Source organism: Myripristis murdjan, chromosome 10, assembly GCF_902150065.1.
Source record: "Myripristis murdjan chromosome 10, fMyrMur1.1, whole genome shotgun sequence".
Taxonomy (NCBI): domain Eukaryota; kingdom Metazoa; phylum Chordata; class Actinopteri; order Holocentriformes; family Holocentridae; genus Myripristis; species Myripristis murdjan.
In genome coordinates this window covers 25,598,861-25,614,545 of record NC_043989.1, presented here as the reverse complement: position 1 = coordinate 25,614,545, position 15,685 = coordinate 25,598,861, and the positions used below count along the sequence as shown (strand labels likewise).

Here is a 15,685-nt window from a genome sequence, read left to right as displayed (position 1 = left end):
CCACAGAACACGAGAAGTACTTTAACTAAAATAATAATAATAATAATAATAATAAATAAATAAATAAAAAATAACTATATGTAGTGTTGCTCATGTTTTCTTATTTTAAATGATCAAATACACAACAACTAAAATAAAAAATTTAAAAAAAATTAAATTAAGTAAAAAAATAAATAAATAAATAAAAGCGCACACGGAAAATGTGGTTCTCTGTAAACTTGAGTGGACTGTAGGTTCACTATCAGAGCTGATGGTAAAAATATCTAATTTATTTTCTGGACCATGTGAAGCTCTGTAACTCTGCACATGACCTAGCTGGTTATTAATGTACTAAAATATACTAAAAATATTATGAACACAATTAACATAGAGGCCAGTAAGAATCATTTCCACTATTAACTTGATGAGCTATGGAGCAGCAACATCTGAGTGAATGAAGTCAGTCTGGCTGGAGATTAAAGAAGACATAACTCGTTTTCCCCCCTTACACAAATTAGAACAGCCAACAAAGAACCCATTATTTCTCAGAAAAATAATCAAAGAAATTAATATGATATACTGCACATTTGGCTGTTTCAGCAGCTTTTCTCCTTTTCTCCTGGCTTTGAATTTAAGGTGTGATTTAAGATGGTTATTCATTCATTATTATTCTAGTGTCAGTCCTGAAGCACACATACTAGGGTCCCAACACTGGTGGGGCCCATCCACTACAGACACCCCTTTGGTGGCGTGAAACTAAATCATCTCAAGCTCTGACACATGTATGAACAGTCTGAGCTGAAAACCTGAAGAGAGAATGCTGTTCATCAGTCGGGTTCAACAATTATAACACTTGTCAGCTTGCCCAAACATTTTGTCAGCTAATCTATCTGCCTTTGGTTGACTCAGTGAGTTTTACAGCATTAGAACTAATCAGCTGACAGAACTGTTTTCTATTGTAGCCTACAAGCAATTTCAAGGCAGTTTCAAAGAGATTTAGGTTTTAGGTCAGTATTTTTTAAGTGCACTTTCATTGCTCTGTGATGATCAATATTTCAATATCTATATAAATTTCAACTTTTACATGCTTCCATTTCTGGTGTTCCTTAATCCAGCAAATAAACAAAAAGTCCCCCTATGTATTTGATGGCTCAATTGTGTAATTACACCGTATGCTTTCATGCACAACACTGGAGTCAGTCAATCAACTTAGTAGAAAATGCATAAGGGTCTGTACATCTTCCGCTGTCCAAGAAAAAAGGCATTACATACAAAATAGACAGTGTTTCTTTTAACAAAACAAACAAACAAACAAAAAAAGTAACTTACGATTTGTATGTGTTTTTTTTTTATTATTATTTTAGAACAGCTCACCTGGTACATGTTTTGGATTCTCTGTAAAATAATGCATCCAGACATTGCTCCATTGTGGAAGGACATATTCAGGATCCATCCTCATTACAGTATTAAGAATGATGTCATTCCTTTCCGGACCACGCCCATGCAAGGACCCTGACCTCCCATGGTGATGGACTGTGTCATATCTATATAGCATTCCACTTAGTAGGCAACACCAAGCCTCAGAGCACTGTCTGTCACAGGCAGTGGCCGGCTGTGGGGTCACAAAGGAGTTTTAAGCGAAGATCTTGCATCTGGATCTGGTGGCATGAGACATGTCAGGTCTACCTGGATTCATTAACACTTGTATACAAGCCTATAGAGCAAATCAAAGGCACAAATAAAAGCAAAAAGGAAACTTAAATTTCCTTCATCGTGACTAACCCCAATAGTGCACAAAACTGTTGCTAGGCAGATCTTAATCCCCAGGGTGATTTCATTGATGCTAACAGGGTCTGTGGGATTATACAGGTACAATGGCATGTAAGATCTTGCAAAGAATTTGAAATTAATCAATTTCAATCTCAATAACCCTCCACCGCCCCACTAAACCTCATGGAAAACATAAACAGAGCTAGGTAGACAGATTCATTCATTCAGATGCCTTAGAGCCCCAACCTGACTGCTTATTCCAATCGCCTGGCTGTTCTAGTACATGGTTCTAGTCACGTGTCACCTGTCAGAATGGTTCAGCACAGTTAAATTCAGTATTGCGATGCCATGAGCAAAGTAAACAGAACACATTGGAAATCGGTTGCCATAAGATTGTTTGGTAGACCACACATATACAAGTGCATGCATGGATAGACCGTAGTCTTAACTCTGTAATCAGTGACAGCTGAACTAAAACATTCATATCCTTGGTGTGTGCATGTGTACTGAACAACATTCGGTATAATACACGTTTGATTCTGAAATTCTGCTATATTACTATATATTTTTCCATTAAAAAAAGTGTCATTTCTTCATGTCATTTTGAGACAAGATGCACCACTTATATACACTTACTTTACAACTGCAACTGAGCAAAGTATTTCAAAAAAAAAAAAAGATGGAAAGGAGGGGGAATCCTATGAGACAAGTCAGTTTCCCCTGATAGTCTGACCAACTTGGGCCTCAGTTGCGAGGAGTGCTGCTCTGTGTTGCTTCCTGGTTGTCAACCTTTTCTTTTATTCTTTTCCGTCTCTGCCTCTTTTCAACTCTTCTCTTCTGCAGGGATCCACCTTTGGATTGTGGCACAGTTTCTCAGTGAAGAGAAAGGTAGAGACTCATGAGGCAGAGTGCCTCCTCTCTACTGAGCAACAACACTGCTCTCTGCTCAGCCAGCAAGCAGTGACTGCAGGCAGGTTCACAGCATCCCCCTTCATACCACTGTCACCTCTTCTCTCAGGTCCTTTAGTCAAGGAATGTCCATCCCATCTCCATCTCCAGGGTCTGGGTCCAGTCACTGCACTCTGTATTCTTCCCTTCCCCTCCCCAGCCTCATTCATTTCTTTCTGTCACCCTCAGTCCAGTTTGCGTGCGCCCAGTTTCAGTGGGCCTTTAGCAGCCTTGCGCTCTGCCCGTTTGGCCTCCAGCTCCTTCCTCCTCTCCTCCCGTTTCTTCTTGGACAACTCGGCCTTGCTGAGGCCTGGTGGACAGACAGCACACCGGCATGAGATATTCAATGACCAATTAAAGGCCAAAGTATGCCCTCTGCATCTGCAAGGGTCTGCACAGATCACTATGTGGACCTAGTCACTATAACACTATAGAGGATTTTATGATCAAAAACTAAAAATGTCATGTTATGTACACTATAATTTTTCCCTCCATTTAAGGACAAAAGATCTCAATTCAAATATGATCATAACAAATATTGTGTGCACTGCCTATATTTTATGCAGGGCTCTTTCTAAAACTCTACTAAAATCATAAAGGGAGAAAAAAACATAGTCTAAACATCTTAACAGATGTAAGAGACTTGCAGTTAAAGCCTCCCATGTGTCTGAAAACACACTTACCCTGGCTTCCATCCACTGACTCCCAGCTCTCCTCAGTTCCCCAGTCTCCTGCTGGCTCTGAGCCCCAGCCTGCTCCGGCCTGACGGGGAGAAAACACACACACATACGGGTCACTGAACTGCTCATGTCCATGTTGTTCTTCCATGTAGATTAAATATTCAAAGGCAGCCGGTTTTTCACCTCATTTAAACCAGGTCTGGGGATTCTGTATCATCAGTTTCCTTATTTTATATCATCACCTCATCAGTTTTTCTCTAATGTCTTCTTGCCTCCTCTCTAGAAGCTACTTCTTCAGCAAAAATCATTCAAGTTTCATCTAATTTATTTGGCCTTTCCATCTTTTTGCCTTTCCCACCACCCTCCCCCTCCTCACTGTGGTGGCAGTGCTGGCTGTGTTCCTCTGGGACAGGCTGGCGAACAGGTCGTTCTGCCCGGCTCCTTTGGCTGTGCTGCTGTCCCAGTCGTATTCGCTGGCGAGCCGCACCCCCTCTGGCAGCGTGACTGTCTTGTTGGTCGAGGACGTGTCCGTCTCGTCCTCCCCCCAGTCGTTACCCCAGCCCTCCTCACCCGGTGAACTCTGACCCTGACCCTCCTTCTCATTGGACCAGCTGTCATCGGCGTCCCAACCTGAGCTGCTCCAATCAGAGCTCTGCTTTTTCACTGCTGTGGAGGATGAGCGGCCCACCTGGAGGTAAGAGTAATAAGTAGTGCTTAGTTCTAGTAGAATTATTACTATTATAAAAATGATTACCATTATTATTATTAGCATTATTATTGTTATCGTTGTTGCTGTCGATGTTAGCGGTAGTAGTAGTAGTAGTAGTAGTAGTAGTAGAGGTAGCAGCAGTAGTAGTAGTAGTAGTTTCAGTTATAGTAAAAGTATTGGTGGTATTGCAAGAAAAAGTCATAGTAAAAGTAGCATTTGAGTAGTGGTAACATTAAAATATGTCAAAATTAAAGAATACATACTCCTCTGTCACTGGCCTTCTTTTTGGAGGACGACATTCCCGACCAGTCTGTGTTCCAGTCATCTGGGTCTGTCTGACCTTTCTCTGGGTCCTTTGGGAAAAAGTGTCAGCGCTTTATGAGATTTACAAATGAAAACTGTGTGATGACAGAATCAATAATATGTATATCTGGAGGTATGATTGTATATCACAATCATACCTCCAAGCTTCCCCAGTCCTCTTCGTCATCCCAGCGGTCTCCTATTGGCTCATCGTCGTTGTCTGCCACTTCCAGAGTCTGTGATTGGTTGGCACGGCTAGAGGCAGCAAGGTGAGTTAGAGAGGCCTGTGGTGTTTTAGCTTCAGAGCCTGGGATTGGAAGAACACAAATGAAGAGCAGGAGGAGGAGAAGGAGAGAAAATGAAAAAAAGTTGAGAATATTGTTTGTGGGAAAAAAAAAGGTGAAGTCTAACTGTCATCTGACTTGTATGCAAAGGCTCCATCTCCTCACAAACCTCTCTCTGATCTCCCTTTCCTGTCTCTCCACAACACCCAATATGAAACACAGATAAAAAGTTGCCTTTCTGTGAATGAAAGCAAGGGTGTCTGCAAGTTTCAGAAAGCCAGTTTTAAAACATTTTAAGACCTGCTAATAGTAATACATTTGTAGGGTATTTTCCCCATTAAAGATCTGACCTTCCTCTATACAAAAAAATGCTGTAAAAACAACCTGCTTAAATAAATGTATCATGGTAATAGGGCTGACTGGCATCCAAAGCATCCCTTCTCCATACCAGAGGCAGGTGCTCCATCTGTGGCACTGGTGGGGCTGGTGGCCTGGTCCGGCCCGCTGTTCTCTGCCGGACCGCCCGCTTCTGGCCCTCCTGGCGTGTTGCGGATCAACTTAGAGGTCAGCGAGGACACGCCGGTCACAGCCCACCCTGTCCAGCTGGATGACACACCTGTTGGCTGAGCTGACGATGCTACATCCTTTTCTGCGAGACGGACAGGTAAGAGAATTTCAAATTAAACTGCACGTGGTAGAGAACATCCACGATGTTTGAAATTCAAAATGCAAATATCAGTCTTGTTAAATTATGTAGAACATCAAAAAGTACATACATTTCAAAAGTTATTCATAGCTCAGAAGTATATTTAATTAAAAGCTGTTCTGTCACCTAATGACTAATAAGAATGGTACATTATTATTGTGTTTACACACCTATCTCAGCCAGCTTGGTTGGGTCTTCTGACACTGTCTCCAGCTTGGAAAGGAAACTCTTGATGGCTTTAAATGCCTGGCAGAGGGAGGAGTAAGGAACACACACTGAGCAGAAACAATGCAGCTCAGGCCAGTGTCAACACAAAATTACATGTAGAGTAAACATGCAAGGTTTGTATGCATATGGTTCAGAAGAAGTCTGTAGTAATGTGTAATGGCATGTTTTTGAAGTGGTTAATGCAAAAACACTTAATGAGGGACTGTCAATAGAACTTTTTCACAGCAATGGCTCTGCAGTGGAGTGTAATGGCTGCAAGACACACAATCCAGTCACACACGTCCGTCAGGCAGTGGTTCTTACCTGGTCTCTGACAGTCTTATCAGGGTCCACAGTGAGGGTGCAGAGGGTGGGCAGGATTCGTGCGGCGCTCTCTGTTACACTGTAGTAGTTGTGTGTGGCGGCGAAGCCCAGCACACCAGCAGAGCGCGAGGCTGGGAAGGGGTCCTTGGTGGCCCGAGAGAAGGCTGAGATCAGCACACGCTGTCGGGTCTGTGTGGAGAGAGGGGTGACAGCAGGAGGAAAGGAAGAGGTCAGAAATAAGAGGTTATCATGTTGACTTTGAGATGGATTTAAATATTTTAGAACAAATAGTTATCCCTATAATATCATTACTGAGGTATTCACGCAAAGATTTTTTTTTATGTTGCCCACCCTTAGATCCACATTTCAATGTCATGTGTGTGCTTTACCCCGGCGTTGAGGTAGGGGGCGATCTTGCCCAGGCAGACTGTAGTGTTACAGCGGATTGGGCCCTGCTCATCTCTGGCCTGCAGCCTGGCAAAGTGGCGCATCAGCTCCTGGTTCAGGTTGGTCTCATTCAGCTTGGGAGCCAGCAGCAGCATGGACTGGAGGACAGGAGGTACAGCAGAGGCTTCAGTGGCTTGACTACCAAAATACATGTAAGTCATATGTTGTAGCTCATGGTATACAATATGGTTGTATGCGAGTGTCTGTACTACCTTAACAGTCTGTTCTCTGATGGCAGGGTTGGTGTCCGTGAAGCCATGAACAACGTGAGGGAAAATCTGAGAGTTGACCGCCGCCTCATTCAGATACTGAATGAACTGCTCCATCTGAGAGAGAGGGAGGACAAAACACACCTATGTTTTAATAATGTGTCAGATAAAAGCCAGGAGGGATACTTAATGCCCTGTTTGTCCATTCAATTCTGCCTCATGGCCCCATTTAGAGCAGGGACACAAAAACTTGGGGCCACCTTGGGGCAGCTGCCAAGTTATCTACCTGTTATATAAAAAAATACAGCTAAACACAAATCACTGTGTCTATGGAGCAATATCTCCATGGATAACTGGCACATTGTCAAGACATCCCAAAATCTTTTTTTTTTATTTATTCCTTAAACCTTTATTTAACCATGTGAGTCACATTGAGATTACCAGATCTCTTTTATTATTATTATGTCATTATCACCCGCAACTGGACTCTTGTTTGTTTCTGACATAGTGTTGGAGACTACAATGTAATTAACCTGTGTGGGGATGTTATCCAGTGTTATCAATAACCTGGTTAAAATAATGCTAGATATTCTAAATACTGGAACGCATTTTTTCCTCTTCACATTTTCTGAATTCATTAATATTCGACATGTCAAATAGTAAGCTTTGGTGTGCTGGATGTGGCCCATGGGCGGCCCGTTGGCAGTCACTCTCTTGAGATGTAGTTGAGCAAGTATTTTGATTTATTCTGCTCACCGAGAACCTTGAGTTCAAACTGCAACCCCAAAGATGACCCCTGGGACTTTATACCCTTCTTGACACATACAAATCTGATGAAAAACTATTTGAATCAGTGCAGCTTCTTACAATGTCAGCACAAAGACGGAAAGCAGCTCAAAGGGACCTAAATGTGACCTACAGCTTCAGAGAAAATTCCCTCACAGTCCTACCTGCTGCAGCAATCGTATCCTCATGGCTCGGTCCGTGGAGGAAAACATCTTCACAATGACAGGAATGATCTTCTGTTGGTATTCTTCTGCTGACAGGAACTTCCCCACCTAGCAGAGAGAGAGAGAGAGAGAAGATGACGAAACCGTTGCTACAAGACGATCTAGATTATACAGAGTAAAACTGAATATTATGCAAAAATCTCTCCTAAAGGTCCAATGAGTCACCTTGAAAAGCGGCGTGAGGACGACGGCGCCGGCGTTGCCAAACTCAAAGGCGGTGAGCAGCTGAGGCAAGACCTTGTGTTTACAGAAGTCCTCAGGGAAGGAGTCCAGGTTGTCGCTCAAATCCTGGAAGAACTGCTGCTTCTCTGCAGGCTCCTTGATCTGAACAGAAAGGCAAGCAGGTATGCACAAGAGAGACAAAACATTTAAAGGGCGTAGAGTCAGATTAAATTTCCCATGGAAAAAGTCGACTAGAAATATCAAGAACAAGTGGGGCTTTGATTTTCCAAAGAAACCACAGAAAGACAAGACAGGAGAATAAAGAGTTCATCTGAAATATATAGATAGCCCATGCTCTTTAGTGAAAGTAAGGGATCTATTCTGTACTCAAACTGGCAAGTTGGTCAATAATTAAATGTTATATTGTTATCACTAATGATACAATACCAGCTTCTGTGTCTTATACATAATAACAATAATAGCTCAGTGCCGCAATCACAAAAAAGGAATATCTCTCTTTAGGATCAACTCACAAAGTAAAGACAACATCACCACACTCGGATTGTATTGATCTTTGTGTGTTTTTTAGTCTTTAAAACTTTCTACAGAAGACACAGAAGACTTCATCCACTGATACAAAACCACTGTTATGCACAACTGAGCCTGTGTGTGTGTGTGTTTGTGTGTGTGTGTGTGTGTATGGACCTGGATCTCCTCCAGAAAAAGGTTGCTCTCAACAAAGCTGTTGCTGAGGAAGCCTCCGGGGGCTCTGCAGTTCTGGAGGAAGCGGGCCGGGTTGGGGCGAGCGCGGGGGTTGGCCCCCACCAGCTCACAGTAGTGGGGGACCAAGGCCTTGGGGATCTGGAGGCGCAGAGAAGACAGGGCGCCACACTGTGAACAACACTACTCGCCTGTTCTCAACACTGCTACGAGGTTCAGTAAGACGGGAGCTCGACCACATGTTCTTGCCAAGGAGCTCAAACAATGACAAACAGCAATCCTTAAATATAAAATACGTAAACTCAAATTTCTTTTTCTTTACTTTTAATTATCCAAGGAAGAATTCCTACACATGCACGCCTCTTTTCTGATGTCAACTTGCTTACCCATTCACTCCTTTACAGACATCCATACCTACTCATTTAGGTTTCCCACTTGAGACTTGGTCTGACAGCTCCTCTGATCACAATGTCACTTGTTTACAAACTGTACATAAAATGTTCCCACATCCTTGCAAAAGAAGTTATAACAATTAAAATATTCCTCATTTTTCAAGACTATATGGACCTTCTGGCTGTGTTTCTAAAAGATCCTTGCTATTGAGAGAGCTGGTCTGTTATCAAATACCTGCTAGTGTGACTTACCTTCCCCAAGGAGCGAAGAGAGGAGGCACGTGGCAACGGCCCATTGAACACCTCCCATATCAGGCAGCCCATCCGCCATACTTCTCCTGCCCTGGAACAAACATGCACATATGCTTCAATTCAAACGCAAATGTAGATTCATAGCAAACAAGTTAAATACTGTCCCATCCACACCATTTTTCATGTGTCTTCGCAACGTATTTTTTATTTGTATCAAACGAACCTTGCGAAGAATGAACCTACCTACATTAAACTAATTAAATCAGTAATAAACCTCTGTTCTGAATCACCAGGCCCTATTGTTCCTCCCTATTTCGTAATATGGATTTCTCGTCTAACACACTCACCATTTCTCTCCAGTGTTGCTGTTGGGCATCTCTGGTGGGTCATATTTCTCCATGTCAGGGTAGACAGTCTTGGGGGCAGGCAGCAAGGCCCCACTGGGGTCGCCCTGCTCTGGGGCCACATGGTCCAGGGCTCCCAGCTTCCACTCACCGGCCCGGTCCACAAAAACAGCCCACAGTCCCAGGTTGTTGTGGAGCAGGTGGCAGTCGTTGACCAGGAAACTCAGTGCTTTCTGTGAGAGCCACAGAAAGAGAAAGAGAGGATGCCTCACAGAGAACAGAGATGAGAGGAGCAGCTGACAAAACAGCCGCTCAATCAAAACTGAGTGTCAATTGGTTTTCCTGTCCTCACCACTATCTGGTGCAGTCCCCATGACACCTCCAGCTCCCCAGAGCCACCCTTCTCTGCCTGGGCCTTCAGGTGGGTGGCCAGGGGGGTCACCTGCTCTGTAACCAGGTACAGACTCTTTTCTGTCTGCAGGTCAACAGGAAGCAAAATCAACAATAACTATGTGGTAGTTCAATAGCTCGAGCGTTATTGTGATGCCACTCAACTATTGGGCTGGGTGATGTGAATAAATACAGAGAATACAGAATACATACATTTAGAAAGCTAAAACCAGGAAATAAAAACAGGGTGGCTGTAAATTGTATGGTAGAGAGGAGACCCACTGTGATGACTCACATTGCTAAAGGTCATTTTACTGTTTAAAAAATGCATGTAATATTGCTTTATATAGCTTTAGTTGCATATAATATATGCAAATGCACTAGCTAAACACTCAAAACTGTTTACCATTATAATCAACACCATTATTTCACCACAACATGACCCCACTGAAAAATAATAAATAAAAATGCTTAATTTTTGCAAGGTCTACTCCACTCCAGGGAGTGAGTCATTGCTTGCTCTTGCATGCACAGTCTTGTTTCAAAGGATTTTACCTCGAGAAATACACACGTTTAGACAGAAGGGTGACAATACACCAGGCAATGCTCAGTTTTCATACAACCCATTAAATTTTATGATTCCATTTTTTTTTTTATTTTGGGGACTAATTTGACAGTAACCATTAAAAGTGTGACCATTACAAATACCAGGAGCTGAAATGTTTTTTTAAAATAACTGGACGTGTAAAGAAAACGGTTCCCCGGGGACTATTTATCCGGTAGAAAGGGGACTGTGTCACTCCGCCCAATTTCAAGTCATCAAAACACAGCAGTGCTGCTGCTTTTAGGAAAACTAATGTGGACGATTTTATTACAGTGATGAAATACTGGTGTAAAGAAAGTTTGAAGTCTCTGAAAGTTCATTTACATATTGTAGTGGAATGAATGGAAACCAACGGCTGGACAAAAGGGAGGGAAAATGATCACTTCTAAAACACAACTGCTTGCAGAAACATGAATCATAAACATTTTGCAGATTTACACAAAACATGAAAAATCACTGGTAAGGTCCTTTAATAGCATAACTGCAATACTAGATGTACTGTTCACAATCTGCAGGCTACATCTTACATGATGCGGTACACTACTCACTACTACTACTGCACAGACATGAATTCCTGCCTACAGCAGCCAACACACTCACCTCTCCCTGAAAACCAACATGCAGAGGAGAGGACACAGTGGAAACCAGACAATGATCATATGGTACACGACATAATAATAGTGTTATCATACATGGGTATTCATGGCTTCTAAACAAGCAGATTTCCAGCGCTATATACAATGAGTGTGTAGAGCTAAAAAGAATAGGTGCAAAAATCACTCAGTCACTCTCTGTCTCGGTCTCTCTCTCACCTCTAATCCATCAACGTAGGCCAAGATGTTAGGATGGCGCAGGGTCTTCATCCGTTTAAAGGCAGCCTTGGCAAGCTGGGTCTGTTGGTCTGTTCCCTGAGCCACCTCGTACATAAACACAGACACCGGCTCTCCATTTGTCTGGCAAGAAAGGGAGAGAGACAGTGATTCCTCATGCAAAACAGAAAGGGATTTTATACATTTGCATACAATCTACTCAGCGCAAAACCTATAAACTGAAGATCAAGGTACTTAAGCAATGGGGGTGGGAAAAAATGTATTCACTTAAGTATCACAATTCATTTTATGATTTTTTTTTTTTTTTTAATTACTGAATAGATTTAAAGATACTGGAGTAAAGATAATGGTAACATATGAAACTAGACAGCCTGAGGAATCCATGCATACCAAGCATGTCATGCTGGGTTGTCAGCAAGGGGACTAAATACTGCTCCAAAGTTTGGTTAAATTTTGGCAAGGGAAAACTGGCATTTTCAAGCTCTCTTGACCACTGACCTCAAGATATCTTAATTAAAATGGGTTCCATGGATATCTGTGGGTCTCTCCTTTACAGACATGCCCACGTTGTACATCACCCTGCTATCCCATGCAGCTTGGGGCACAGCCGATGCAGTTGTTTACATGCAGTAAAAACATGTTCTTGGCCTGTTGTAAAATGGTATATTGGAGCCGACTGAAGCCTAAGCAGTCTTGGAGTTGCATAAGTTGGGTTTGACTGGAAAGCTGAGACTCTTGTGGATTCAATGAGCCACATTTGATTCATGTGTGATGATGTTAACCCCCCTAGGAGCCATTTCATTGTAGTGACTCGAGACCATTGTTTAAACTTGACATCACTGTATCAAAAAGTCATACTGTGACATTTAAGATAATCACAACCTCTTGAAACTTAACATCCACACGTCTGTGGATGTAAAAAAATAAAATCGCAATACATCATAATATTGAATCCCAATACATATCGAAACAGCACCGTGCTAGTAAGGAATCGTGAGATAACTATATCGCCCCAAGCCTAATTTACATGTAGTCAAAGCTTATAAACTGACGATCAAGACACTCTAGCAGTCTGTCAACAGCATTAATGCAGAGCAAATATGATGATCAGCTGGCATGGTGCTGCGAACAGGGAGCTGGAGCCGGGCTGGTCCCGTGTGAGCAGCTCTGTGGCTGCAGTGAGGGGCTGACACTGACCGGCCACAGATTCAGCTTCTCACTGACTTTACAGCTCAGAAAGTGACGGTATCGAACTAGCCGCTGCCGGTGCTAAAACACTAATAATCTTGTTTATTTGCCACAGCACCAGTCCTTAAACGTTTCTCAGTACACATGTTAACTTAGCTGAAACGGGGTGACGTGGCGAGAAATACGTGTCTGTGTGCCGGAGTAAACAAAGCTAACTCGGCTCAGCCTTGCAGCAGCCTCACAACTGACACGAACGGCTGCCAGTGACAGCGACTTATCAGGATGGACCAGCAAGACATAGACATGCCTGATAAATAAGTAAGCAAAATATAACCAGCTGGCGTGTAAAGTTGCTAAAATAGAGCAGCGAACAAACACTAACGCTAGCTAGCTTAGTACAGGCCGCCGTATCAAGGCGAGCTGCTGTCGGCTAACTCGGCTAGCTCGTCGCGGCTCGGCGGTGATTTGCTCGGGTCTTTACCTTTCTCTTCCCCCGGTGAAGTGTCCATAAGCCGGACTTCTCCTGGGTGTCCGGCAGAATTTCATAGGCAAAGTCTTTGACGGGATCCCTGGCGAAAAAGGACCACATCTCCTCTTTCCTCCGCACCGCATCAAGCACATACACACAACAGAAAAAAAACTTGCCAGCCCCGCTAGCAAGCTAGCAAGCTGTTCGTACGCACTTAAAACGGCTCCGCAAAAACTTTGCTCGCTGACAGTGGTTCCGCCGGTGGTGACTGGCTCACAGCTTGCTGCTCAGTCACCGTTTATACTGCCTGTGGATTAACATGAAATTATGACTCATTTTGAACAAATACAGAAAGAATCACCGGTATATGGCAAGGTGATTATCGTTAACAAAAAACTGCGAAATAACGTAAAACTAGGGTTAGGGGTAGGGTTAGGTAACCCTAACCCGTTAAATGAAATAGAAATAAATAAAAAAAAAAAAGAAGGCATTACAAAAAAGACAACTAACTGAAAATGCATTGTGCGTTTACAAAATTAACCAAAATAAACTAAAATTATTGAGGCAATATCTTTTGTTGTCGTCTTTGTCGATTTATTTCATAGAATTCCTAGGTTTTTGAGTGGATATGAAATCTGTCCTCCATTTTTTAGCTGTTTTTAGTATGTATTTAGTTATCTGTGTACATTATGGTGAACATGAGTTATTAGTTGCAGTTTCTTATTTATACATATTCTTGCCTGCCTCCCTGCCATGAATTTCTTGGACCGCGATGGAAATGAGTCTTGCGACTTTATTGCGTTATCCTGACTAATTTTACTGTATTGTATGCTCATGTGTGTACTGTATTTTCAAAATTTTTTTCAAAACTAGCCAACCCGCTTAAAAACCAAATCAAAGTGAAATTCAAAACAAAAGTTCAAAACGAAATTTAAATACTAATGAAAATTAAAAACTGTCACAACGTTGGCAATATGGTCTTTATCATAGATGTGCAGTGAAAGACTGCCATAAAGGGATTTATAAATGAGTGCTTTTCATAAACATTATTATATATACATCATTTCCTTTATTTACAATATGGGTGTTGGAAGATTGATTTCTGAAGCTGTAACAAGAGCTATGACATGCTTCATTTTCTCCACTAAGTTGTCATGATGCTGCACAATACAGCCTGTTTGTTGCCAGCATTAGGGACCAGGCACTAATCCATATCATTAAAAAATGTCAGTCATTTAGTGTAAAAATGGCCATTGCCCATATCTATATTTCATGAGTCTGTAGCAAATACATGAGCGGTTTTGGTTAAATGTGCCTTGAATGCTATGATAAAACAGACGTCAGTCTTAAACAATACACAAGACCACTTTAGGCCCTGCTATAGGGGTGACTGTGATCCAAGCCTATTCAAAAATGTCATTCATCAATCAACATAAAGTACTCTGTTTTGGCTACCAGAGGCTAAGCATTCCATAAACAAAGCACTTGAGCAAGATTCCTGTGTAAAGATTTTATTGGTTAACACATTTGTTCTCTAAACATGTGCAAGCTACGATAGACAAAGAATAACAAAATAACAACAAACACCAGAGGACCAGCTAATAAAATAACTGGATGTGAACAAGTCAAGATCTGTGCCATTGGTTGTAAATGGAACTCACTCCTACAGGAGATTGGTTACATGGCAGCAGTGACAGGTCTTCACCAGGAGAAGGCTCATTAGAGCAGATTCTTGGATGGCACTGGACAGTTTATTTAGGATACAGACGGGGGCTGAGCTGCAACCATTTGCTCAGTCAATGAGCTCGTGGCAGGAATTCATGTGATTCTGAATGAATTCTGAATTCATCTGTTTTGCTTATCATGCACACTAGCAACACATCCTTAGTGATTTGCATGACATGAGATATGGCAGTGATACTTAGAAACAGTTAATTATCAGTGTGAACAGGCACATTCCACACTGTAGCATGAGTAACATTTCTTCAATGAGGCTGCTCAGCAGAGCATTTGGTATGAGGACTTGCAGTCTCCAGCTCTGCATGGCGAGGCACTTTGACACCAGGTCACTCTCCAGTCAGATGAGACATGAAAAGGTGGTCTGACTCTGAGTTCCTGAGCAACACAGGGCTGGAACCACACATTAGATTCTTCAAGCCATTGACCTTTTGATTAAGAGTGCACACAGAGACCATATGGTGAACTGTTGACTTTATTAAAATGCAGATTAGGTTCTTGTGTTGTTTTCTCCTACCATGATACTACAGCTCTTAAGTCATTACTTTGTATTCTGCAATCCGAGTCCTGGAAAACAGGAAAAGGTGCTATCTTAGCTGTTATAACTTAGTGCTATGTGCCTGACATCTTACTTGGTATTATTCCATAACTTGTTTGCCAATCCCTTACTTATGACAGGTTTAAACAACATACTGAAAAGCAAGACACCGCAGGGAATTGAACCCCGTCCCGACAAAGTCAGGAGTGCCACCACCGGAGTCTTTTGCTTTTTTTGTAGTTGCTGTAAAGGGCAAAAAGCAAAACCTGGAGGAACACAACTCAAGAGTTTGTTCCTCCAGGAAAAGAAAACCCCTTAACACCTGGCTGCTCTAATATCCTGTCACCACCTGAGGATTTCTCTTGGTCACGAGGCTGAAACTAGAAGAGAGACAACTGGTTTCCCCGTCCCCAGCACTCCCCACAGCGACACTGCATTGGTGCACGGCTACTGATGATTCCATGATATTCTTTCAAGTTTCCA

The 15,685-nt window shown here is 42.4% G+C and overlaps 1 protein-coding gene across 2 annotated transcripts; it reads right to left on the bottom strand.

The window, feature by feature from the left end:
- Positions 1-1,304: 1,304 nt before the first annotated feature.
- On the bottom strand, positions 1,305-13,175 carry scyl1 (SCY1-like, kinase-like 1). Of its 2 annotated transcripts, XM_030061860.1 has the most exons (19): positions 12,940-13,175; positions 11,253-11,393; positions 11,041-11,046; positions 9,799-9,921; positions 9,450-9,679; positions 9,103-9,193; positions 8,444-8,599; positions 7,742-7,900; positions 7,517-7,624; positions 6,570-6,683; positions 6,300-6,455; positions 5,911-6,099; positions 5,550-5,625; positions 5,122-5,322; positions 4,548-4,696; positions 4,350-4,439; positions 3,754-4,065; positions 3,381-3,459; positions 1,305-3,007 (listed from the first exon to the last, which is right to left on the bottom strand). In XM_030061860.1, exons 1-19 carry the CDS (start codon positions 13,045-13,047, stop codon positions 2,883-2,885), a joined length of 2,613 nt encoding a protein of 870 aa, XP_029917720.1. In that variant the 5' UTR covers positions 13,048-13,175; the 3' UTR covers positions 1,305-2,882. The 2 variants fall into 2 exon arrangements, with proteins under 2 accessions (XP_029917720.1, XP_029917721.1); XM_030061861.1 differs by lacking the exon at positions 11,041-11,046 and having other exon boundaries at positions 12,940-13,174.
- Positions 13,176-15,685: the final 2,510 nt, after the last annotated feature.

Excerpts from the sequence above, each read along its gene's own strand:
- scyl1 (XM_030061860.1), bottom strand. The coding sequence starts at position 13,047 with ATGTGGTCCTTTTTCGCCAGGGATCCCGTCAAAGACTTTGCCTATGAA. Across the intron at positions 11,394-12,939 it reads TTCACCGGGGGAAGAGAAAG|ACAAATGGAGAGCCGGTGTC; the intron begins GTAAAGACCCGA and ends CTTTCTTGCCAG. Across the intron at positions 8,600-9,102 it reads CTCTTCGCTCCTTGGGGAAG|ATCCCCAAGGCCTTGGTCCC; the intron begins GTAAGTCACACT and ends CTGCGCCTCCAG.